At 43.5% G+C, this 27,891-nt stretch overlaps 2 protein-coding genes across 2 annotated transcripts in view; one reads left to right on the top strand and one right to left on the bottom strand.

Annotated features, from left to right (window-relative positions):
• The window catches only part of LOC311036847 (CD209 antigen-like protein D), a 580,951-nt gene that overhangs the window by 343,158 nt on the left and 209,902 nt on the right, over positions 1 to 27,891 (bottom strand). The window lies entirely within an intron of this gene.
• LOC311036904 (uncharacterized protein) lies at positions 584 to 21,067 on the top strand (the record flags this gene model as incomplete). Its single annotated transcript, XM_084045914.1, has 5 exons — positions 584 to 835; positions 2,452 to 2,595; positions 12,973 to 13,068; positions 13,322 to 13,561; positions 20,499 to 21,067. The coding sequence occupies exons 1-5, from the start codon at positions 655 to 657 to the stop codon at positions 21,065 to 21,067; spliced, it is 1,230 nt and encodes a 409-aa protein (XP_083902040.1). The 5' UTR covers positions 584 to 654.

Raw genomic sequence — 27,891 nt, 5'->3', positions numbered from 1 at the left:
CAAACGTCATGCAAATCGGTACACAGTATCTCTATAGTCATGTGATCAACACGGATCTGTCCGATTTTCCAGATTCCATCCTCATTGGCTAATGTTGGCTTCCAAAGTTTGCAGGATTGGTCCGTTTTGAACAAAAAGCCTCAAACTATGAACGCAGCTTGTGATTTCCGTGAAATTTCACACTCACATTCCCACTAGGCAGAGGAAGAAATGGCACCCTTTTCACATTGGCCTGTTATACAGACAGACAGAGTCAGTCATAACATTATACTTTCCACTTGTCACCTGATTACAGTACCTAACTCGGTTGCAACCTATTAGCGAGCAAAAAGTGAGTGAGAGGCGGGGCTGTTAAATGTGGGCAAGTGTGTGGGTGTGTGTGTGTGTGTGTGTGTGTGTGTGTGTGTGTGTGTGTGTGTGTGTGTGTGTGTGTGTGTGTGTGTGTGTGTGTGTGTGTGTGCGCGTGCGTGTGCGCGTTCGTGCCTGTGTGGGTTTCTGTCTTACACTTCCTTATTATTGCTACATTTGCGCCCAAACAGCGACAGGCTGGCATATGATCACATTTTGCTAAACAAGTTATCTAGTGTGTAACATAGTGTGATACAGATAATGTAGTTCTCAATCATTACTTTTCAAGACTCTCATCCCTGCAAGATGTCTGGTGGTATTTATGTTGCGCCAGACCCGACACAGAGGGTGATACATACAAAAAGAAGAGTCCCGAGGGCTGACACTGAGGACGAGGTGAGAGAGACGCACATCAACGAGAGCGTGGGCTATGAGAACGTCCCTGAACCACAGGAGGACATACCAGAGAACGTAGCAGGAAGACAGGGTGAGTGTGACTAAGTTGTTAATCGTGGTCAAGGGGATTTCTTGGTTTCAAAGTGTTAAAAGATTTATCGGTTTACCGGCCCGTCTGAACTTCCCCGTGTACCTTCCTGCTCCCCAAATGATTTTCTTTTTAATACATGATGGTCCTTTAGTGTGTTTCACTTTAAAGTGAACATACAATGTATTTACTGTAGGATAAACAGAAATAATTTGTCTTCTTTTCTCATTTTAACCCCAATACTGAGAATGCAAGGCAGAAAGAATGTTGGTCAGTTCAATGCCTTAATAATTCATATCTGAAAAGTAACTATATCTTTCAAATAATTGTAGAGGAGTAAAAGTACAATATTTGCCTCTGAGATATAGTGTAGTAGAAGTAAAAGTATTGAAAATTGGAAATACTCCAGTAAAGTAAAAAATACCTGAAATTGAACTTAAGTGCAGTACTTGAGTAAATGTACTTTACACCACTGACTGTAGGATGATAACCATGTCTGTCTACACGCTCTGTGTCTCAGAGGTGTACTGTGGATGGTTCTGGAGGTTTAAATGACGGTGGCTATTTTTTAAATTTAATGTCAAACGTTTGTTTTTATTTATTTATATTTTCTATTGATTGATGCAAGGACAGTGGTTTCCAGTTCAATCACTAACTTTCCAGGAAGAGAAAAAAGGCTGTTAGTTTCCATTATAGCTTTGAATCCCAACCAATGATGTCATTGTGTATCGTCCGATCCGTCCCATTTTTCACATTCCAGCCTGATTGGCGAATTCCAAACATTGCCGGCCCACACTAACCTACCTGACCTGGTGGAGACCTGTGCTCTGAGGAGCACTTTTTCTAGTTGTTATTGTCTCCGCCTGGCCGAAAGGCATGGCGAGAGAGTATGTTTTGCACCCTGTCCTCCATCCGTCCGTGTGTCCTGTCCGTCCTACCAGCTAATCTTTGGCACCGTTGGCCCGGTCGGTTGGAAAGCCCTAAGAAAAAATGGCACCCTTTTCATAATGGCCTATTATAGCGCCACCAGGAGGCAACAATAACGTACCTGACCTGGCGGAGACCTGTGCTCCGAGGAGCACTTTTTCTAGTGTGTTTTCAATTTGCTTATACTGCAAGTTCAAAATAAAGATTATCAAATCAAATAAAAAATAAATAGCTGGGAACCAAATGGACCATTATACTGAAACTCTGAGAGTGTACAAATGGAACCACACACTCAGCAGCACAAAACACATGTAAACTTTCTTTAACGTGAAAGCATGAATGAATGAGTAAGTGTCTATCTATCTGTCTGTCTGTCTGTCTGTCTGTCTGTCATAACATTATACTTTCCACGGCACTTGTCACATGATTACAGTACCTAACTCGGTTGCAACCTATTTGCGAGCAAAAAGTGGGTGAGAGGTGGGGCTGTTAAATGTGGGCAGGTTTGTGTGTGTGTGTGTGTTTCTGTCTTACACTTCTTTATTATTGCTACATTTGCGCCCAACCAGCGACAGGCTGGCATATGATCACATTTTGCTAAACAAGTTATCTAGTGTAACATAGAGTGATACAGATAATGTAGTTCTCAATCATTACTTTTCAAGACTCTCATCCCTGTAATATGTCTAAAGGTATTTATGCAGCGCCAGACCCGACACAGACGGTGATATATTCAAAAAGAAGAGTCCAGAAGGAGCACATCTACGAGAGCGTGGGCTATGAGAACGCCCCTGAACCACAGGAGGACATACCAGAGAACGTAGCAGGAAGACAGGGTGAGTTTGACTAAGTTGTGAATCGTGGTCAAGGTGATTTCTTGGTTTCAAAGTGCTAAAATATTTATCGGTTTACCGGCCCGTCTGAACTTCCCCGTGTACCTTCGTGCTCCGCAGACCCCTTCTGATTATGGTGATCCTCTGGCCTTTCCTCTAGCGCCACCCTTAGGTTAAGACATCATTATTATTTGTTTTAAAACATGATGGTCCTTTAGTGTGTTTCACTTTAAAGTGAATATACAATGTATTTACTGTAGGATGAACAGAGAATATTTTTTCTACTTTTCTCATTTTAACCCCAATACTGAGAGTGCAAGGCAGAAAGAATGTCAATGTTGGTCAGTTCAATGCATGAACCACTCACCATCACATGTAGGGCTCATAACGATCATGCTTTAACACATTCAAACCAGGAAAGCATCCGTGTCATTTTACATTTGAGCTAAAAAGCATGATTTTTTATTTTTTTTATTTTTTATTTAACCTTTATTTAACTAGTAAAATCACATTGAGACCATAGTCTCTTTTACAAGTGTGAACTGGCCAAGAGAGGCAAATAAATGTTACACATCTCTGCCAGTAACAACAAATACAGGACATGACAAAGACAAACATATAACCAGGGAGGCTCAGAGAGTCTAAATAGCTAACCAATGACAGACAAAAAAAAATACTAATAAGAACAATATATTCTGAAACTACTAAACTAATATAAAACTAAGATCACAGCATTTGCTACTCATCAAAGCAGGAGCAATGGCTGGAGAGTGTGCCCATGGCAATCCTCTTAAAAGTCACTAGGGGATCAAAGAAGCCAGTTTTATCTGGTCTGTAGGTCATTCCATGACCAGGGCCCAAAAAACGCTGCCTCAGGCTTGGTATTGGGTACGACGTAGCGCATCCAAGCATTTGATCTGAGATTAAGCGAATTTTGGACTAGTTCAGATTTTGAACTACTGTAGTCCAGTATACTTTGGCTACACAATAACATGCATAAGTAGGCTATATCAGATGTCACATATCAATCAGATATAATAACATCCATAGATCAAGCAGATAAATATAATAATATGTGCATTTGTCACAAGGTTAAAACAATATTTAATGATCTGGGCCAGATATTCAATATAGCTTTATTGTATTCATAGAAAGGAATAACATATGCATTGATTCTTAGTCCACACTACCTTACTGATATGTGTATGAATATCTTCAAATACCTCTCATCCAGTGGAATGTCCCGAACCTATTGCATCCTGGCTTTCTTTATCTGTCTCTGCTGAATGGACAGTTAACAGTTGTCAATATCCATAGAGCTACGACACAAGAATGCACAGCATGCACAGACTGCATCGTCTTTGTCATGCTTTAAACGTTTTTCAGGCCAAGGACCCCTTAGCTGAGAGAGAGATGAAGCAGGGACCCCCTCACTACGTATTGGATTCAGGTTAAATGTGTGTTTTCAGACATTAAAGGGCAAGACCACTTTGGTAGAGGTTTGGGTTGTGTAGTTCTATTTCAATACTGCGAAGCGCAGCATTTCTTGATACACATCCAGGCAAAAGTTAATTTGGCTGGATTCTGATTCGCTCCCCTGACCGGAGGTCCCGCCCTTCCGCCTATATAGTCAGGGGTCGGATCAATCCACGTACTTTCGTTCCCATTCTCATCTGAGAATGCAGAATTAATTTCCTCAGCTTCACCAAAGGATTGTTTGCTTAACAACGTTTCATCAGGCCAGGATCGACTTCTGTGACCGCGAGACGCTAACAAATCCAGGTGCTTCTGACTTCCGCACACCTTGGTGAGTGCCCCAGAGGCCGGACCAAGAGCATGGCGCCCGGGACCAGGCGTGGGACCCGATCCAACGCCACCTGGTCGTTAGTATTTCAGAGCCGTTAGCACTGCTGACTCAGCCAGCCTGGCCACGTAGCACTTGTTAGCCCCGAGCTAACAGTGACTCTGAGCTTCGCTGCTACTCAGCTAGCCTAGCCACGTAGCACTCTTAGCCATGAGCTAACAGTGCCTCCGAGCTTCGCAACTGCTAACCAGCCTACCCACGTAACGCTAATTAGCCTGGAGCTAACAGTGACTGCCCGTGTTGCGGCTACTCCGTCTATTCTACCAAAGCGGACGAACAATGTGTGTTTGGATGGTCCCCTTCACTGCGCTGCACCGCACTTCACGCGCCGCCAAGTTACCTACAAGCTAACCACCGAGTAGGAAACATGACTGGAAACATGACACGGGTCTCCGCTTCCAGTACAGGTGAGTTTCCACTCCTCTCAAAGGCCTTCACTGGATCAAGCCTTATACGCACAACACAGGCATGGCCCCGCAGCTCTAGGGTGCCGGACCGGGACCAGAGAGTTACACAAGCTAACACGAGGTAGACACACCAGCGTGTGTTCTTTACCCCCGGAGTGGCCTCTTAGCCACAGAGCTAACACCAAGCAAACACGGCAGCGTCCTCAGCTCGTCGTGTTTTTTGTCTCAGGGACGGCTCTGCATGCCTCCAGCTAGCACCAAGGGCTACCAGCTGGCCGAGTACGCTACCACCGGTGAGCCTCAGAGCTCCCGCTGGACAACCGTAGCATGCTACAGGCTTACACCGGGTAAACACGGCAGCACCCTATGCTTCACACCGTGTCTTCCTTCCCGGAGGTGACCTCCTAGCCCGAGCTAACACTGGGCAAACATACCGGCGTTCCGCTCTTGTGTGTTTTTATCTCTGGGCAGCTCTGCACGCCACCGACTAGTGTGCTGTGCAACCAGCCGGCATGGCGCACTACCACCAGTGAGCCTGGGGGCTCCCGCTGGATGGACGTTGCACATCATATGCTACCAGCTGGCCTGGCGCGCTGCCACCGTTGAGTCCTGAACACTCCCGATAGCGACACATCTGCACGATGCATGTTGTCACCGGGCACATAGGACAGCGTCTTGCTTCACACCGTGTTGTTTTCCACGTAGTGACCCCTTGGCCACAAGCTACAAAACAAAACAAACAAAAAAAAACGCCAACAACTGGCGTCACATGCCACTAAGTGGCCTGGCACGTCGCCACCGGCAGGCTCAGCGAGCTCCCGCTGGCGACGCATTTTGGCACGTTAGCTTTTTAGCTACAAGCTAAACGCTGGGCGAGCACGTCAGTATTGGTTGCCCATACTATGTTTGCTAGTATACGCTTGCTATTACCTAGTATCACATGATAGTAGCTGACCTAACACGAGACTACTGACCTGCTTCACGAGTTGCTGTTGACAGCACGTTTCACAGGCTACGATTAGCTGTAGGCCTACGCTAAAACACCAACTTTATGTTGTTTTTCTCTGGTTGGTATGCAAGCTTTTCCACCACATAAACGTCTCTCCTACACCAAGTAGGGGAGGAGACACGAGCGAGGCCTCCTACTCCGCAAAGAGTTAGTCGGCTGTCCTGCATATGATGCCTCCTCACGTCAGGAGCTTGGGCTCTGACGCAGGAACCCATTTCCCTGGGTGGACATGCTCCACCGCCCGAGGGGTAAACTTTATACACTATACATTATCTGCATAATAATAGCTGTTGTAAAAGAGGGGGGGGGCTGTGTCCGATACCGGACCTGAGGGCCCTAAGTCAGTATCTAAAGGTTTTCAACATGATGACTGCCATGTGTCTGCTACGTACAGTCATGCCACGGTTCTGAATGGGCCACAAGGTCACACACAAAACCTGCAGGAGGTCTCGTGGCCTCGGCCATTTCGTTATTACGACTGGCGAGGCCGCACATGAGACCGTGTTAAAGGTGGGTGACATCCCGGGACATCCCCAACCGACGTCACTACCACAAGGTGCTAGTCACAACAGGATGTGTGGCGGCGCTCAGCCACTGGGGGAATCTAGTTCTTCTCAGTGGGGGTCCGATGGATACGTTCACCTCCAGAGAGGTGGTCGTCACGGACGCCGACCTGTTAAAAGGTGGGGAGCCACCTACAGCGGCGAGGCTGCCAGGGGTTTGTGGTTCCGCAAGTTATAGACCTACCACATGAACTACTTGGAGCTTTTTTGGCGTTTTTTGTTTCAGACAAAACAAAGCAGTTCCTCCCGCTCCCTGCATGTGCGTCATGTGTTGGTTGGAACAGACAAACCTACCGACACAACATGTATCAGTGACCTTCCCGCTCTGTCAACACATGACGAGTGCATGCAGTTTAGTGATGGCGACGGACGGGTTGTGTTGTAAACCTAGACTGGTTTGATCCCCAGTAACCTGTTGACACCCGTGTCCCTGTGAACTTGGTGGCGTTCATCCGCCCCTTTTGTCACAAGGGGATAGGAGACTGCACTGTCTCTGCCCGGTGAGGGCGTTGACAGTGTGTGTAGACAGATCAAAGACTTTAAGGAAGTCGGATCAGTTGTTTGTGGCATGAACACCTCATGGTAAACTCAAGGCAAGCGTTGACAGCGTTGACAGCGTTGTGTCTCAGCGTCTAGAGGTCCTGTCTCATGACTTTTTAAGTCTGTTTTTATCCTATTTTTATGCATTGTTTTTTAACAACACTTTTAAACCTTGATGGTTTGATGGCCATACTGCATTATGGTCGAAGATCACCACCAATAACCACTGGAATCTCTCACTATCCTGCTACGCCGGTACAACTGAGTACTCCTGCTAGACTCGTTCAACGCAGTGGGTCCCTATTCGGGACCCTTGTGTGTAAGTACCGCTCTGGATCTCATCCTACCTGTGTACATCTATATCATCTATAACATCTGATCAACGCACTGGACTCCTCTTGGAGTCCAGGTGTGTAAGTAGCCTTCCTAGCCGCTGCTAACTGCTTAGCCCTTGGCTAACATCAACACCAGTATCTACCTATTGGACTGTGTACTGGCAGTTATTTCTCTCTCCATAGATGTCGCCACTTACCCCAGACGAATCCGAACTGGTCACCTTAAGGTCCGAGCTCCAGACCATCGAGGGAGTCCTAAAGGATGTCCTCCGGAGGAAGACGCTGCTGCAGTCCAGGCTGGACAAACTGGTTCCGAACGGACCCCGCTATTCCAGTCCCACCCCGGGCCGCTCTTGGACTTCTGTCGTCAGGAATGGGAGAAAACGATCGCTTCCCTGGTTCTCCCCTGGGGGGCCCGATAGCCCCATTCCATTGACCAACTTCTTTACCCCACTGGCTAGTCTACCCGAGCCAAAACAAGCTACCCCGGAGCTAACGGCTAGCAGCGAGTTAGCCGTGGCAAAGGGGTTGCTACCAGACCCGTGTCCGCCAGCTGATTCTCAGCAACGGGTCTTCTCCATACCAAACAAAAAGCGTTCCTGTCCCTCGACCCCTCGAGTCCACCATAAACGCTCTCGTCGCAGAACCCCCTCGCCTCCTGTTGTCCATATGTCCAAGCGTGTCCTCACTACTAACGTGCAGCTCTCTCCCCCACTGCCCAACGGTCTGATGGACACAGCTGTGGACAATCGTGACGTCACGAAATCTACTGACGTCACCATCGGCAGGGAAACCCCAGCAGAGTCTCCAGTGTCTGTCCCAGCTGCCAGTATCGCTAATGGGGGTTCCCCCAACGGCGCCATGGACACAGTTGTGGCGGAACGTGACGTCACCAACGTCACCAATGCCACTGTTGCCAATCATTTTAAGGACAATCCCCTCTGGTCCAAACTTTTGATCTATAAGGGTGGATGCAAGGACAGGTCCCCAGAAATTGTTATTATTGGTGATTCTATTATCAGAGACGTTGTGATCCCAGGTGCCATCACCTATTGTCTCCCTGGTGGCAAAGTCCATAATCTCATCGAATTGGCCCCTGTTGTCCTAGATCATCATCCTACTGCACACACTCTCTTTGTTCATGTTGGCTCGAATGATATTCTGAATAGACTTTCTATCAAACTTAGGGAAGACCTCGAATCACTTGCCATCACTGTACAGAGCCTGGGCAAAACATGCGTGTTTTCCGGCCCCATCCCAGCCCCCTCAAAGAGCCCTGAACACTTTAGTAGAATCTGGAGCCTACATGAATGGCAAAAAACTTTCTGTCAGGCTACTGGAGCTGGCTTCATCAGCAATTTTGACAGTTTTTGGACCAGAAATTACCTGTATAAACGTGATGGCCTGCACCTTAACTCAAAAGGCACCAATCTATTAATTACTCATTACATCCAGTTCATCGCTTGCAGCTCCATTTGACATGCACCCCAGCATGATCCCACTACTGTAGTTTTACATTGCAATAAACATGAGCATCTCCCTTTGGGTCATGCTGACTCCATTTCCCTCTTCTGCCCTTTGTCCATCCCTGTTCTTATCAGGACCAGACTCTCATCACTGAACAACATCACCCCTCGTACAGTCATTCTATCAAACCTCACTCACATCCCTTGCCTACCTATAGCTCCTCCCATTAAGTCTGTTCCTTTTAAAATGGCTTTACTTAACGCTAGGTCAGTCTGTAATAAGCCCTTCAATATAAGAGACTTTTTTAACTCTCATCACCTTGATTTTTTATTTTTAACAGAGACTTGGCTGAAAGAAAATGACAACGTAACGGTGAATAAGCTTTGTCCCGCTGCCTGTAGAGTTATAAATGCTCCTAGGATATCTGGACGTGGAGGTGGTCTAGCGGCTGTTTTCTCTAAACAATTTGCTTGCCGCTCTATGGACATTGATAATTTTAATACCTTTGAAGCTCTCCTGCTTAAGATTGGATCGGCTAATCCTCTCTTTATTTTATTGTGTTATCGCCCACCAGGTTCTAAAAGCGAGTTTTTAACTGAATTCTCAGAATTTTTATCATCGGTTGTTATGAAATATGATAACTTGATTCTGACAGGAGATTTCAACTATCACACTGATAAATCTGACAACTCAACTGATGAGTTTATGAGCCTTACTCAATCGTTAAATCTGACTCAGCATGTGTCTGGGCCAACACATGACCATGGTCATACACTGGATTTAGTTTTCACAATGGGCGTGAACCTCAATAATTTGTGTTTGGGTGAGTTCTTTCTCTCTGACCACAAATATATCCTTTTTAATATAGACTTTACTGTTGATACCCAATCCATCATACGCTCCATCCGCTCCCGCTCTCTCAACAGTTCCTCTGCGGAAAAATTTTGCTCTGCTTTTTCAGCCCTTAGTAACGATGTAACAGCTCCAATCGCCACCAATGACCTCGTCTGCCATTTTAACAATTTATGTCTGTCTGCCCTTGATGTAGTTGCCCCCCTCAAAATAAAAAAGAAATGCGCTGGTGCCGTTAATTCATCCCCATGGATGAACGATGCCATCCGCAGCCTAAAAAGGGAATGCAGAAAGGTGGAGCGGCAGTGGAAAAAGTCTAAGGAGACAGTCCATTTCAACCACATGAAGGAACTGCTGTCTGCTTTTAATCATAAAATTGAGGATGCAAGATCGGCATATTTCTCAAATTTGATCAATCTTAATAAGAATAAGCCTAAAGCACTTTTTACTGTCATTAACACTCTGGTTAACCCAGCCGCCCCCCCAGTTCCGGTCTTCTCTGACGATGATTGTGAACAATTCTTATCTTTCTTTCTGAACAAAGTTGACAATATTAGATCCAAGATAATACCACCTAGTATCACCATAGTTGACCATCCTCCTCTTGTCCCCTCAATGTCCCAGTTTAATACGATCTCCTTGGATGAACTTTTACCGATCGTGTCACACATGCACCCCTCCTCCAGTCCTGTTGACATTGTTCCTACTGCACTCTTAAAAGATGCTTTTAACTGTCTAAGCCCCTACTTCTTATCCATCATCAATAGCTCCTTAGTCTCTGGCTGTGTGCCTGATCACTTTAAGCATGCCATTATCCAACCACTCTTAAAAAAAACAAGTCTCGATCCACTAGTTCACTCCAATTATAGACCCATATCCAAACTCTCGTTCATTTCTAAAGTCTTAGAAAAGGTTGTTTGTAATCAACTTTTACATTTTCTTAATAACAATAACATTTTTGACACGTTTCAGTCCGGTTTCCGCCAGAAGCACAGCACTGAAACTGCACTCCTCAGAGTCTCTAGCGACATCCTCATGAGGGCTGATGTTGGTGAGTGTTCAGTGCTGTTGCTGCTCGACTTAAGCGCAGCTTTTGACACTATCGATCACTCCATCCTTCTAAATAGGCTTCAACAGTGGGTGGGATTAAACGGGTCGGCCCTGGAATGGTTCTCCTCCTATTTGTCAGGGAGAAGTGTGGCTGTCGCTGTTGACAGTTATGCGTCCTCCTCAGCTCCCCTGACCTGTGGGGTCCCCCAGGGCTCCATACTTGGTCCAGTCCTGTTCTCCCTATATATGCTACCCCTTGGTACTCTTATCAACACTTATGAAGGTATGTCATATCATTGCTACGCTGATGATACACAGCTGTATCTCTCATTCAAGCAAAACAACCTCAGTAAACTCACAGTCATGCATGACTGTTTAACCGGCATAAAAAATTGGATGGCACAAAATTTCCTACAACTTAACCCAGATAAAACTGAAATCCTCATCATAGGCCCCGAGTGTAGCTCAGATGCAATTCGGCTGTCCCTTGGTTCTTTGGCTACTAATGTCACACAGACAGCAAAGAACCTGGGTGTCTTTTTCGACAACCAGATGAATTTTGAGTTCCATGTTAAAAAGGTAACTCAGTCATGTTTCTACCATCTGCGCAACATTAATAAAATAAAATCAATTATCACGTCTCAAGACCTGGAAAAAATCATGCATGCATTTGTCTCTTCCCGTCTTGATTACTGCAACGGACTCTACACCACTCTGAGCCGTGCGTCACTATCCCGACTTCAACTAGTACAGAACACGGCGGCCAGAATCCTCACCAATACTAATCGCAGAGCACACATAACACCAGTATTAGCCGCACTTCACTGGCTTCCAATTAGGTCCAGGATAGATTTCAAAATTTTGTTAACCACCTATAAAGCTCTACATGGGCTAGCGCCACTTTACATCACTGAGCTACTGCCCCCTAAGGAAAATGTGAGGTCCCTCAGGTCCTCTGACAAAGGCCTCTTGAAGATACCCGCATCCAATCTAAAAACAAAGGGTGACAGGGCCTTTGCAGTAGTTGCTCCCACACTGTGGAACGCCCTTCCCCTGGCTTTAAAACATGCTGAGTCTGTTGAAAGTTTTAAGAGAATGCTTAAAACACTGTTGTTTCGTAAGCACTTTGAAGTTACCTGACTCACATAGGTCAACGCTTTGTTTTATCCTTGCTGTTTTGTACTTTTCACTATTTTGTACTATGATACCCTGTTGGTATCTTGTTAACTGTATGTATTTTTGATTTTGTATTTTTGTATTTTGTGTTCCATTGTACAGCACTTTGTAACACTGTTTCGAAAGGTGCTCTATAAATAAAATTTACTTACTTACTTACTAAACCTGTCTCCAAACAGGCGTTTTCCCACTGGGCTGTGTGGGCCATTCTTTGGCCAACTCCAGCAGTGGCACATTGCCCCCAATAGGTCTGAGGGCACACTCCACAATGGAAATTGCAACATCTTGGGCCCTGTCTAGAGAGATGTCTCTATTCAGGATGCCTGTATTGTAGTTGATTGGGCTTCGCCCTTAAACCTTGCCGTGTTTTTTATGCAACTAGGGCGTGATCGCCCCTCTGGTGGCGGGTACGGTCCTAGTTGTCGCTTCCAGGCATTGTCATGCTTCGAGCTGGTCACTCGAAACTTCGGAATTACAATCAGGGAGTTTATCAAATCTCTCCCATAGCGAGACCTCGAAGCGCAGTGAATTGAATTGAAATAGAACTATAGGCCTAACCCCGGTTCTATGAAATACGAGGCGAGAGGTCTCGCAAAGACACCCTTCTTGTTGCAAGCATCACACTATGCATTACATTCATGGCAACTCAAACCAAACCTCTACCAAAGTGGTATTGCCCTTTAAACGACTTAAACCCTCAATACTTTGTAAACTTGACTTTTGGCACTGTACTTGGTCTGCTCTCTTTTCCCTCCACACCAAACCTCTTTGCTGAACATAGCCGATCTACAAGCTCACAACGCGTTGCAGACCCATTGTAGATCTGCTATTCAGCAAAGGTTCCCCTCAGAATTGGGATGTGACGGTTCAAGTGGTTAATGTAAAAATAAAACAAATTCAGTCCCTATCACACAAAGATTTCGGCGGCCCCCCAGCAGTATCTCCGAGGACCCCCTAGGGGTCCTGGACCCACTGTTGAAGACCCCTAGCTTTAAATGTTAAACATAATTGAGAATGGTTCCACATCATATTCACTTTTGCATCGAAGAAAAGTGTTTGTCCATCTAAATACCCATGAGCCTACAGTATATTGCTCATGCTGTATTTTCCATTGCAGGACAGAGCTCTAAAACAGTGAGAAGAGATGTTTTTGTGTTTCTGGGGACGCTGGGTCTTATAGTGCTGGTGGTGTTCATAGGTCTGGTTGTGCACTGTAAGTATTCCATATCACAAAACAACCATACACAGCTTGCTGTGGGATTTTGTATAAGAATATTGTAACTTCTCTTTTTTAACCTATTTAAACATTTCAGAGGCTTTTTGTAACGTGTTTTATTGCTTGCATTTGCAGAGTGAGGTGAATAAAGCGTTGTTAGAAGGTTATTCGCGTAAAAAAGAACAATATCATAGTGTTAGCAACAGTAGCAACATCAGTGTTTATAATCACAGCGTTTTGATCTTTGCAGATAAATTAGCCTATGACCAGTTACAGATCGACAACTACAACCTGGCCCTGGAAAGAAGCATTTTACAGAACAGCTATGAAAACCTGACCCTGGAATTTGACAATCTGACCCTGGAAAGAAGCAACTTACTGACCAAATACGACAACCTGACCCTGGAATGTGATAACATGACCCTGGAAAGAAGCAACTTACTGACCAAATACGACAACTTGACCCTGGAATGTGATAACAAGACAGCAGGTGAGAGATGTTGCAAACTTTATGAAGAAAAATGTAATTGTGTATTATTGTTGATATGTTTATTATTATCAGGGATAAATCTGTAGAGGTAGAACATCTGAGTAAACTCATCACTGCTGGTGTATGACAACTATCGTGGAACAATACAACATCCTACAACATCCACATCTGCTGCCCCAATAACCCGCTGGCAAGAGAATTCCTCACCCTAACACAATCTTTCGATTTTACAATTCAGCCAACTGGCCCTACCCATGTCAAAGGTCACATTCTTGACCTTGTGATGTCCTCTGGCATGAGCATTGTCAACCTGGAAAACAACGCCTCGGAGTGGTCAGCGGTCACTGACCATTCCCTCATCATTTTTGATATGCTAATTGCCCCGCCCCCCAGTAAATTAAGGGCTCCCATTCGCTCTCGCATCATTCACTCTTCAACCGCCGCCAAATTCAGTTCTGTGTTTATCTCCTCTGCCACTCCTCCTGCCCTCTCTCACTCTACTGACAATCAGCTCAACTACTTCAACACCATCTGCCTAACTACCCTTGACCGTGTCGCTCCTTTTAAATCCCGTACCAACGCACCCAACGTCACTTCACCCTGGCTCAATGATCACACCCGCGCACTTAAAAGAGAACTTAGGAAATCTGTACGGAAATGGAAAGCCACAAAATTACACGTCTTTTATGAAATCATGAAAGATCTCATGAAATCTTACAATAATTCAGTCAAAGATGCCAGAGCAAATTACTTCTCTAACCTCATTGCCAAAAATTATCAAAACTCCAGAACTCTCTTTAGGACAATTGAGCACGCCGTCGGCCCCCCCCCCAACCCCAATTTGCTTGCTTCCCCTGAGAGGTGCGAGGAGTTTCTACAATTCTTTTCTAATAAAATAGACCTAATTCGATCCCAGCTGGTCACCTCACAGTCTCCTCTGCCCCCCTTTCAAGAACCAGATGCAGCCACAAGCCTCCCCATGGCCTCATTTTCCTCTTTTAACCAGATATCACTTTCAACCCTCCAGAATACAATAGCCCACATGAAGTCCACCTCATGTCCCCTAGATCTTATTCCCACCAGCCTTCTGAAGGAGATCCTTCCCACCGTCGGTCCCCATATCCTATCTATAGTGAACAGCTCACTGTCCTCTGGGTCCGTTCCCACCCATTTCAAAACCGCACTAGTCACTCCTCTCCTCAAAAAAGCAAACCTTGACCCCTCTGCCATGAACAACTACAGACCCATATCCAAACTACCCTTTCTGTCCAAAGTTGTTGAAAAGGTAGTTTTCACTCAGCTCGTGGGCCATCTGAGTGGAAACTGCCTTTTCGAAAAATTTCAGTCGGGCTTCCGTGCTCTTCATAGCACGGAGACGGCTCTCCTGAAAGTTACTAATGACCTCCTCATGGCCGCTGATATAGGAAACTGCTCCATCCTCGTCCTACTGGACTTGACTGCGGCCTTCGATACGATCGACCACACGGTCCTGATCAGCCGGCTGGAAAACCATGTGGGTATTTCAGGCACCGCCCTTGAGTGGTTTAGATCCTACTTATCCGGCAGACTTGTCTCCATTGGCATCGGTGATGCAACCTCATCCTTAGCCCCCCTACATTCCGGCGTCCCCCAAGGTTCGATCCTTGGCCCCATCCTCTTCTCCCTTTATATGCTTCCCCTTGGTAACATCATCCGTAGTCACAACATCCATTTCCACTGCTATGCCGATGACACCCAATTATATCTCCCCATCACTCCAAACGACTCCTCCAGTATACCCAGACTTCACGCATGCCTAGCTGACATCAAGCTCTGGATGTGTAGCAATTTTCTACAATTGAATGATTCCAAATCCGAGGTCTTAGTATTTGGCTCGCCCCAGCAAAGAGCCGTGCTGGGTCTAAACCTGGGCTCTTTAGCTCCAAACCTGAAGCCCTCAGTAAGGAACCTGGGGGTCGCCCTTGACCCTGACCTCAATTTTGAAGCCCATATAAAAAAGGTCATTCAGATATCCTTCTACCACCTCAGAAACATCGTGAAAATTAAGCCCTTCCTTTCCACCCCTGATTTAACTAAAGTAATTCATGCATTCATCTATTCACGCCTTGACTACTGCAACTCCCTATATTCCGGTCTTTCCAATAAATCAATACAACGGTTACAACTGGTCCAGAACGCTGCCGCCCGGGTCCTGACCGGCACCAGAAAATACGACCATATCTCACCAATTCTAGCATCCCTACACTGGCTTCCAATTGCTTTCAGAATTGATTTTAAAATTTTATTAATTACCTTTAAGGCCATCTCTGGTCTGGCCCCTTCCTACATCTCTGACCTACTCGAGCCACACAAACCAGAGCGCAATTTGAGGTCTGCAGACAAGGCTCTGCTCATAATCCCATTCTCCCATAAAACAACAAAAGGTGATCGGGCCTTCGCTATTAGAGCCCCGACTCTCTGGAATGCCCTCCCCTTAGGGATCAGGCTTGCAGAGTCTGTGCCCTGTTTCAAATCCCTCCTGAAAACCCACTTATATAGAGTCGCTTTTATTACTTAAAAACTTTTAACCCATTGTGTCTTACTGTATTGCTGCATCAATTTTTTATTACTATGATTATTACCATTATTATTATTTCCTTCCTCTATTGCTTTTAATGTTTTCTTCTGTGCTCTCCTACTGTATGGTGTATTTTATCTCTGTGAAGCACTTTGTAACTTTGTTTCGAAAGGTGCTATATAAATAAAGCTTTATTATTATTATTATTATTAATAATGTAAAAAAAAAACTATTTTATTTTAGAACAGTGGTTTAGAACAGTGATTTAGAACAGAGGTTCTCAAAAATAGCAGATGTAAAAGCTCACAGCGCGTCACTTCGTGCTGTGCTGTGAGCTTGAACATCTGCTATTTTCAAACATTTCTTGAAAAATCTTGAAAGTGTTAGACATTTTTTCTTAACACAAATCTTATCTTCTGTTGGGGTCTGTTGCACAAAACATGTTCTAGAAACTAAAGCTGTCAAATAATTGCCAAAAAAGATATAAGACTACAATATTTGCCTCTGAGATGTAATGGAGTAGAAGTATCAAAACATTTAAAGTAAAAATACCAGAAAATTGTACTTGAGTAAATGGGTGATAGTAGGGTCCAAAAGTTAGGTTCTGTGACCATCCTTTGGCAAGTATTTTTTGACGATTGATTTGACCTCTATGGACCCTTTAGAAAAGATTTAGCCCCCAGGTCCCTCCCAAAAATTAAAGCTCAAAATTCGAGATGGCCGACATCCAGTAGAGTACAAACTTATACCCAGGGGGCAAAGGGGGGTATGCTGCATTTGCCCTGCCATAAAAGGTTGGCCACCAGAAATAATATCTATGACCCAGTAGGATCACAACCTATATGGACAACCCGGTCACCTTGCTGCTGGAAATCCAATATGGCCGCCTCAATATTATCAGAAAATAGCTTTGGCAATAACTTTTGAACCAGATGGGCTAGAAATAAAAACTTGGTGTCTATTTCATGGTTTCAGAGCATGAGAAACTCAATGGAATACTTATTTTTTATGATTGGGTGTGTCTGGACCTTTCATTTGCATATTTCCAAGATGGACGCCACACGAAAATGAGTTTTACTATGACTTTTACAGTGACAGCTGACTGTTATGGCAAAAAGTCTGCTTTTTAAGTAATATGAACACATTTGGTCAGTTTGAGATTTAATGTATATGTTGTCAATGGCAGACCCACACCATGAGTCTGGTCAGAGTTGTGTAATCCGGGATGCAGAGATGGTAGTCAAGGCAGCAGTGGAGACTAACCCATTTACAGTGAGCACATCATCCATGATCAACATATCTACAGGACAGTGTGCTTATTCCACAGTCAAGGACGACTTGATGAGTGTGAAAGAACTGGGTCTGAAGGCACTGCGTGAGTCACTGTCCAGTGAACAGAAGAAGACAAGCATAATGAAGCTTAACACTTTCTACACTCAAAACACAAAATCTAAAAAATCTAAGGGGAAAACCTCAGCACCTGGCAAGAGCAATGAAATTACTGCCCTCCTGCGCATGACCTAAATCATAGCCAGTGGTGGAGAACTCAACCTTGTTGACTTTATAGGCAACCACGAGTGCAGTGGGACTTCCCCCCTTCCCTATTCCAGGAAGATGGCAGGATGAGAACAGGTACCAAGGCAAGCCTTGTTAAGGTCCTGAAAGAGGAGACCAAAGTTGCATGCATCCCTAACCTGCCTACAGAAGACATAAAAACAGCAGTAGTTATTGATGCCATGTATGCCATGCGCCATTGTTCGTTCCTGAAAGGTGAAGCATTTGGAACAATCGCTGAACGATACCAACGTCTGCTGTTGAATGATGTGCCTGCTGGCACAGAGATCATTCACTTCTGTTTTGACTGGTACAGTGGACCTAGTCTTAAGACAGCTGAGCAAGAACACAGATATGCTTGACCAAAACCTACCAAAGAATATGAAGTCAGTATGCATTACACAGCTCCAGATCCTCAGGAGTTTTTTGCTGTGTCAGCTAACAAGGCAAACCTATTGAGTTTCCTCTGTGACGAATGGTGTGAAAATGAGAAACTTAAGTCGGCCCTTGGTCCAACACATCTTTACCTGGGTGGGGAGTTTAAAGAAGAGACAAGGAGTGTGGTGATCAAGGAGGGGTCTATTGAAGATGTCCCTGCACTAGAATCCGCACAACAGGAGGCTGATACAAGAATAATACTCCACACCCTGTACAGTGTCCAGAATGACAAAGTTGACAGAGTTGTCATCCATGCCAATGACACAGACATCATCATCATGTGCCTTTACTATGCAGCAACCCATCTCAGATGCCTTCCAGAGCTGTGGGTGAGAACAGAGCAAAATTCATACCTTCCTATCCATCAAATGGTATCAGCACTGGGGCTCGCACAGTGTCGTGCCCTGCCCTTTATCCATAGTTTAAGTGGCAGAAATACTGTACCACCAGCTATCCCTTCTTCACTGGGAAGAAGGCATGGTTCAAGGCCATCATGCGTCTGGATCTCTGCACTTGAGGAGTTTGGTGAAAACTCTTATGATTCCCTCTCAGATGACGTCCATCATTCAGGCACGAGACCTCACAATTGCTGTATATACATCCAAAGCGGACCACCAGGAGGATTTTGACCTGAGTAAGCTTAGAGTGTACAAGTTCCTCAACCCTCTTAAAGCTGCTGCCCCGACAGAGAATGCCTTTGACCTGCACCTGAGAAGAGCTGTTCTAGCAACCATAATACCACCAGGATAAATGTGCACATATCGCCAAGCCGGATATTCCTTCTTTCACAGAGTATGGATGGTCTCTAAGTGCTAGCAATGCAGTCCCCCTTGCAACTACCGAGCCAGCCTGGCCTGTGTCAATGAACAAGGCAATATCATGCAGCTGTATCAAAGGCTGCCAGAAAAACTGTTCCCGTGCAAAGAAGGCAATTCCATGCTACTTAGGATGCCGTTGCCAGGGACTGGAGACACGATGCAGCAGGATCAGTGCAACACATGACAACAGTGACAGTGAATAGCATTGTACCATAGTATCATTGGCTTTAGAAGCAGGCAAGACAGCACCATAGAGGTCAAAATTAACCTTTTGTAGGCAACCTCAACTCCGCATTTACTCTATTTGTCACTAAGTAGTCTATCTTTTGTTATGTTACTTGAATGCATACCACTATGTTAATTTGTATAGCCCTAAAGTTGAAGTTTTTGGCAAGTCTTGGAGTGTGCATGTGTCTGTTTATATTGTATTTAGTTTATTAAAATGATACATAAGATACATTGTGGGCTTTTTCTCAGATTTTTCTCTGCAATCATCCCCACAACTATAGATCTATAAATCAATAAATCTGAGGGAAAATGTAATACCATACATTATTTATGACTGCAGCCATATTGACAACATATAAATTAAAGCTCAAACTGACCAAATGTGTTCATATTACTTAAAAAGCAGACTTTTTGCCATAACAGTCAGCTGTCACTGTAAAAGTCATAGTAAAACTCATTTTCGCGTGGCGTCCATCTTGGAAATATGCAAATGAAAGGTCCAGACACACCCAATCATAAAGATAAGTATTCCATTGAGTTTCTCATGCTCTGAAACCATGAAATAGACACCAAGTTTTTATTTCTAGCCCATCTGGTTCAAAAGTTATTGCCAAAGCTATTTTCTGATAATATTGAGGCGGCCATATTGGATTTCCAGCAGCAAGGTGACCGGGTTGTCCATATAGGTTGTTATCCTACTGGGTCATAGATATTATTTCTGGTGGCCAACCTCTTATGGCAGGGCAAATGCAGCATACCCCCCTTTGCCCCCTGGGTATAAGTTTGTACTCTACTGGATGTCGGCCATCTTGAATTTCGGAGTCAAAATGAGGTCTTACAATTAAAATTGTGTCAGATTTGGAATCCTCATGGTTGACTTGTATGGAAAAGTGTCTTCATACATGATTCTAGGTCATTCAGATCAAAAGTTAATTTTTAGAGATGGCGCCGGGCGCCATTTTGAATTTGGCTGTCTAGCAAAAAATGCCGGGATTTTTGGGAGGGACCTGGGGGCTAAATCTTTTCTAAAAGGTCCATAGAGGTCAAATCAATCGTCAAAACATACTTGCCAAAGGATGGTCACAGAACCTCACTTTTGGACCCTACTATGATGTAGGAAACGCCATTGATATAATAGTATCGTCCACTCCACTACATCTCTGACTATAATTATTATTATGATAATTATTTCTCATGTTCAACCTTATCTTCATATAACTGGTCCTCACTAATGCTCATTATAATATGGCATAAAGTCTGTCTACTCACTCTGTGTCTCATTGGTGGGATGTGGACAGTTCAGAAACCTGCCCATCTTCAGCTTTTGGTCCTCTGTTTGCAGATCATTCAGCCGAACTGAAGACCGTCAACAACCTGAACCTGGATAATAACCCGCCGAAGACCAACTGTGATGCCCTGACCCAGGAGAATGACCAGCTGAAGACTGAGAAGAACCAGCTGACTACCAACTACGATACCGTGATGAGGGAAAAGAACCAGCTGACTACCAACTACGATACCGTGATGAGGGAGAAGAACCAGCTGACTACCAACTACGATACCGTGATGGGGGAGACGAACCAGCTGACTACCAACTACGATACCTTGATGCGGGAGAAGAACCAGCTGACTACCAACTATGATACCTTGATGCGGGAGAAGAACCAGTTGACTACCAACTATGATACCTTGATGAGGGAGAAGAACCAGCTGACTACCAACTATGATACCTTGATGCGGGAGAAGAACCAGTTGACTACCAACTATGATACCTTGATGAGGGAGAAGAACCAGCTGACTACCAACTATGATACCGTGATGAGGGAGAATGCCCAACTGAAGACTGAGAAGAACCAGCCGACTACCAACTATGAGACGTTGAGACCGACAGCAGGTGAGAGGAGATACTAACCTTTGTGATTAAATATTAAAGTGTGCATTACTATTGATATTTTAATTATTATCGGGGATATATTGGTAGACAATCTGAGTAAAGTCATCACTGCTGGTGTATGACAACTATCATAGAACAATAATGTAAAAAAGAGAAACTCTTAGGATTTAGAACAGTGGTTCTCAAAAAATATCAGATGTACAAGCTCAAAGTGTGTCACTTCGTGCCGTGCTGTGAGCTTGTACATCTGCAACGTTTAAACATTTCTTGTAAAATCAAAAGAGTTGAAAACAATATTAAGACAAATCTTATCTTCTGGGGGGTCCGTTGCACAAAACATTTTCTAGAAACTAAAGCTGTCAAATAATTGACAAAAACTACAAAACTACAATATTTGCCTCTGAGATGTAGTGAAGTAGAAGTATCAAAACATTTTAAGTAAAAATACCAGAACATTGTGTGGTGTAGAAAACACCATTGATATAAAAACACCATTAATAAATTAATAGTTTTATCCTCCACTCCACTACATCTATGACTATTATTATAATAATTATGACCCATGTTCAACCTTATCTTCATATAATTGGTCCTCACTAATGCTCATTATAAGATGGCATAATGTCTGTCTACTCACTCTGTGTCTCATTGGTGGGATGTGGACAGTTCAGAAACCTGCCTACCAATGACATCATCAATGGGGATGCTGAAATAGAAGCCATTGTTTTAGCATCAACAGGGGGCGGGGCTACAACAGCAATGGCAACACAGACATGTGTGGGGAGGATGAATTGCAGTGGTGCAAAGTAACCAAGTACATTTACTCAAGTACTGTACTTGTACTATGTTGAGGTATTTGCACTTTACCATTTCGAATTTCCAATACTTTTACTTCTACTCCACTACATCTCGGATCCAAATATTGTACTTTTACTCCACTACAATTCTTTGAAAACTTTATTTTTATTATTATTAAAAAACATAGATTAACCACTTTGGTCCTATATACATTTCGGCCATTTGAAAATAGAGATCTACAAGCTGAAATTAGGTCTTAATTGCTGGGTTGTAGATCTGATGTTTTCAAATAACTGAAGTATAAAATAGGGCATAATTGCTTAATGTATGTTTTGTATTAATAAACTAAATTATATAAAGTAATTAACTAGTAACTGAAGCTGTAAAATATGTGTAGTGGAGTAAGAAGTACAATATCTGCCTCTGAGATGAAGTGGAGTAGAGTATAGAGTATAAAACAATTGTAAAGTAAGAATTACTGAAAATTGTACTTGAGTAAATGTGTGGTGTAGAAAACGCCATTGATATAATAAATTAATAGTTTTACCCTCCACTCCACTACATTACTGACTAATATTATTAACTGTGTTAGAATTGATTATCAGTACATTGAAAATCCATCAGTAAATCTCAGAGGTTGACGGAGTACTCGACCCCAGTACTTGAGTAAGAGTACAAATACTCCTGGTCACATTTACTCCACTAAAAGTAAAAGTAGCTCAGTCAAAATGTTACTCAAGTAAGAGTAAAAAAGCCATTGCTTTTTAATACTTAAGTATTCAAAAGTACATGCTTTGAAAAAATACTCAAAGTAAAAATAAAAGTAAAAGTTTTTAAAAATACTTAAAGTAAACGGAAGCCAACGGAACACGGTAGAGTGAAAGGTGCATGTGGCCATTTGCATTTTAGGGAAGAAAACCAAGTACTCAGTACAGCCTTCCTAGAAATGTACTCGTCTTCTAAATGTACTCAAGTAAGATGAATAAGCATTTCAAAAAATGCAAAACTCAAGTAAAGTACAGATCCTCAGAATATGTACTTCAGCACAATGCTCAAGTACATTTACAGTTACTGTCCAACACTGGTAAGTCTCCTGTTTGATGTTTTTAGAGAAGTCGTGTTCCAGTGGATGGAAGAAGTTTGGAAGCAGCTGTTACTACAGATCTACTGAATGGAGAACATGGCAGCAAGGTAGAGAATACTGTCAAAGTCTAGGAGCTGATCTGGTGATCATTAACAGTGGAGAAGAACAGGTTAGTGTGTGTGTGTGTGTGTGTGTGTGTGTGTGTGTGTGTGTGTGTGTGTGTGTGTGTGTGTGTGTGTGTGTGTGTGTGTGTGTGTGTGTGTGTGTGTGTGTGTGTGTGTGTGTGTGTGTGCGCGCCTAAAATGCTGAACGGGAGAACGTAATTTTGAAGAGAGAGAGAGAGAGAGAGAGAGAGAGAGAGAGAGAGAGAGAGAGAGACCGACCGACCGAGAGAGAGAGAGAGACCGACCGACCGAGAGAGAGAGAGAGAGAGAGAGAGACCGACCAACCGACCGAGAGAGAGAGAGAGAGAGAGAGAGAGACCGACCGACCGAGAGAGAGAGAGAGAGAGAGACGGACCGACCGAGAGAGAGAGAGAGAGAGAGAGAGAGACCGACCGACCGAGAGAGAGAGAGAGAGAGAGAGAGAGAGAGAGAGAGAGAGAGAGAGAGAGAGAGAGAGAGCGAGAGAGAGACAGAGAGAAAGAGAGAGAGAGAGAGAGAGAGAGAGACCGACCGACCGACCAACCAACCGAGCGAGAGCGAGAGAGAGAAAGAGAGAGAGAGAGGAAGAGAGAGAGGCCGGCCGGCCGACCGACTAACCGACCGACCGACCAAGAGCGAGAGAGAGAAAGAGAGAGAGAGACCGACCTACCAACCGACCGAGCGAGAGCGAGAGAGAGAAAGAGAGAGAGAGAGAGCGACCGACCAACCGAGCAAGAGCGAGAGAGAGAGAGAGAGAGAGAGAGAGAGAGAGAGAGAGAGAGAGAGAGAGAGAGAGAGAGAGAGAGAGAGAGAGAGAGAGAGAGAGAGAGAGAGAGAGAGAGAGAGAGAGACCGACCGACCAACCAACCGAGCGAGAGCGGGAGAGAGAGAGAGAGAGAGAGAGAGCGAGAGAGAGAGAGAGCGAGAGAGAGAGAGAGAGAGAGAGAGGCCGACCGACCAACCGAGAGAGAGAGAGAGAGAGAGAGAGAGAGAGAGAGAGAGAGAGTGAGAGAGAGAGAGAGAGCGAGAGAGAGAGAGAGAGAGAGAGCGACCGACCAACCGAGCAAGAGCGAGAGAGAGAGAGAGAGAGAGAGAGAGAGAGAGAGAGAGAGAGAAAGATAGTTAGTGAGAGAGAGAGAGAACGTCTGTTTACCACCGCGGGCAGGAGCGGGCCACCCACACACCCTGTACGTACACCACTGTGTGTGTGTGTGTGTGTGTGTGTGTGTGTGTGTGTGTGTGTGTGTGTGTGTGTGTGTGTGTGTGTGTAGAAGTGAATGTATTGAATAAAATTAATGATGATTCAATCATGTATAAATGATCAGGCATTCATCAGAGGATTGAGGACTGGGGGTTATGATGGTACATCACACATTGGTCTGAAACGGGCTGGAGGAACATGGACCTGGGTGGATGGAACTCCACCGACAACACAGTGAGACATTTTACATGTTTTTATATTGTAATTCTATCAAAGTCACTGTATGTGAGTGACTGAGTGGATGTTAACATACAGTGTTGATTATTGTGCAGGTACTGGTTGAGTGGAAATCCTACGAACTATGAAGACAAGAACTGTGCAGCCTACTATCACCTCTATGACCCTGGAAGATGGGCTAATATGGTCTGTTCAGTTACACAGCCCTCAATCTGTGAGAAATGATGTTTGTTTTCACTTCATTGATGAAACTACAGCTCAGTGTTCTGCTACAGTAGTAATTATAGTGAAAATGATAAAAACTCAAACATTTTATTGCACAGAAGTACAAACTGTTGTATCCATATTAACCACTTTAATACAAACCACCAACTATGATGGTTTAGCATGTTATTCATTTAGATTTGATAACTTCAACGTTTGTGCATAATAGCAGATCTACAAGCTCACAACGCGTCACAACACAAGCTTGTAGATCTGCTATTTACAGCAAGGAGATTTGGTGAAGAGGGAAATACTAGAGCAGAGGTTCTCCAAGTGGGGTCATGGGGCGGGGGGGGGGGGGGGGGGGGGGGGTTCTAGGGGGTCCCCAGCAAAAGTAGTTAATATAGCATATAACTATTTAGTAATTTGCCTATTTTTTAAACATTTTTTAAAGATCTATAAAATTATAGTTTTATCAGTTGTCTTCTTTTTGAACACAAATCTTCTCTTATGGGGGTCCCTGGCACAAAATATGTTTAGATGGAGATTTGTGGCCAATTATATATCACTGTGGGGGTCCTTGACATGAACATGTTTGAGAACCACTTCACTAGCAAGGGACCCGCCTCATCTATTATTATTAGAATACAATAGAATACAGCATCCTTTGGGGACCCCCCTGGGGGACCCCACCCCCAGTTTAAGAACCACTACAAGCCAGATTGAGAACCATCTATAAGCTCTATGCAGCGGTGCCTATGAGCTTGTAGATCTGCTATTTTCCAAAAAAAAACGAGAAAATGTGTGCAAATTAATACATTTATACAATTTTAAAGCGAACATTTTTAGTTATAGAAGACATGTTTATAACGGGCCTCAGGTCTTAATGGGTTAAGTGTTCATATTTACACTGTGGATGAATTGTGGATCAGTCAGCATGTTGAAGCAAACAGAGTTGGACACACTTTGTATTTTTAACATACAACTTTAACCTTTTCAGCCCTTATAAAATAGCCGATCTACAAGCTCACAACACAACGTGAGCTTGTACATAATGATATTTTATAACATGTTGATATTTCTGTGATAACATGTTTGAAATGTGTTGAAAATGCATGAATATTCATGACTATGTGTGAAGATGTTCAGCTATAACCACATGGCCAAGATAAGCACGGCAGGTTGAAAGGTCTTCATGTGTCTCAGTCAGGCATAAAAAAAAAAGCATAAAGGTCCTTAAACACCGGGGGCGTTTTTTTCATGCGAATAATATGTTTTTTTAAAAAACCTTATAAAGTCAATGCAAGCTTCCACATCAGTTTCGCGGAGAAGTTTATCAGTTTATTCGGACCGCAGTCAGATTTTGCGTATATTCTTATAATCGCCGGTGTGTAATGACCTTTACAGCTGAGACCCAATGTGATGTCTCTCTGGGACCCAGACAAAGAGCATTATGAATCAACTACTTAAGAACTTGTTTATAGTGAAAATAGCAGATCTACAAGCTCACAACGCCATGTGTTGCACGTCGAGATAGTAGATCTGCTATTGTCACAATGTTGTACAAGTTTAAAAGGTATTACGTACATTAGTGATGCGCGGGTCGGGTTTTTTCATGACCCGCCCCGCGACGGAACCCAACCCGCCTCAACCCGCCCCGCGAACCGATATATAAATCTATGGCTCAACCCGCCCCGCGACCCGCGATTTTTTTTTTATTCTGTAAAATCATGGTTAGAAAATAATGCCCAAGTGTATTCAAACTGTTTTATTGTTAATATTCTTATTCTTATTAGGAATGAAGACAAAACAAGAGCATGTGATTTTATTTAATTTTTTTGCGTGTGAGAGCGGCTGACCCGCTCTCCCGCAGCCCGCATAATTTCCTCCAAAATTCTGACTTGACCCACCCGCACCGCGGGTTGACCCGCGGGTCCCGCGGGTTACGGGTCAACCCGAGCATCACTAACGAACATTCTTTTCAAAAATGTTGAAAAAATCTTTGGAAAATGTTTTTCAATGATATTAAGGGGGAAAAAACTAAAGAATAAATACATATACATATATATATATATATATATATATATATATGTATATATATATATATATACATATATATATATATATATATATATATATATATATATATATATGAACTAAATAGGACTCGTGCACATCTTGTTGGACCCCGACTGGAGGTGCAGGTCAGCGCAAGAGATATGTATAAAGCTAAAAGAAGAAAACCTTCAAAATAAGGGACCGCACACTCCTCAGGACTGATTTTGCTTTTTTATTTGTTGCACAACACGTTTCGCTTCCGCTTCCTCAGGTGCTGAGCACCTACCAGTCCGCATGGTCATCAAATTATTGGCTTAGGAATGTGACTAATCGATAGGAAAATAAGTCATCTAATGTACTGAACTGTAGACAGACAGGATTTCCAAGTATTTTTTATTGCAAATTAGTGTTTTTGCTCTCTCTCTCTCACACACACACACACACACACACACACACACACACACACACACACACACACACACACACACACACACACACACACACACACACACACACACACACACACACACACACACACACACACACACACACACACACACACACTTAATTAACACACAAAATAACGTTTTATTATATTCTCATATATTTTCGATTTGCACTGTCTTTGCTTTGTTGCTTTTACTATGGCTTTTTGATCTTATTATATTGTCACACTGTAGATGAGGTTTAATACAATGTGTGTAATGTTGTAACAGCTGTACTGTAATGTGATAAAACACCTTGACTGTTACAGTGATTCATTCATAACTTACTGTATTGTAACCCATCTGTTTATGACCTTTTAAACTTAGCAGTGGAAGCATTTAATAAAACTTTACTTGGCAACATTATTAATCCAGTCTATTAATTAACATTCTACTGACCTGTGGAAAAAATACTCTGTGTGTGTGCCTGATAATACTCTGACAATACTCTGATAATAACTTGATTTTATATATATATAATTTGTTTTAAGGTTAGGGTTAGGAAACAAGAAAAAACGGATATTTTCTCAGGATCCACAATTATGTTTTGATACATTCTAACACAAATGCTCCCTGGCTGACACAAAACATTTTCATGCAAATATTTGAGAACCACTGGTTTAAATAATAA

The sequence above is a fragment of the Gymnoscopelus microlampas genome (genome assembly GCF_963454915.1).
Source record: "Gymnoscopelus microlampas genome assembly, chromosome: 20".
In the NCBI taxonomy this organism is placed as follows: domain Eukaryota; kingdom Metazoa; phylum Chordata; class Actinopteri; order Myctophiformes; family Myctophidae; genus Gymnoscopelus; species Gymnoscopelus microlampas.
This window is presented reverse-complemented; position numbering and strand designations above follow the sequence as displayed.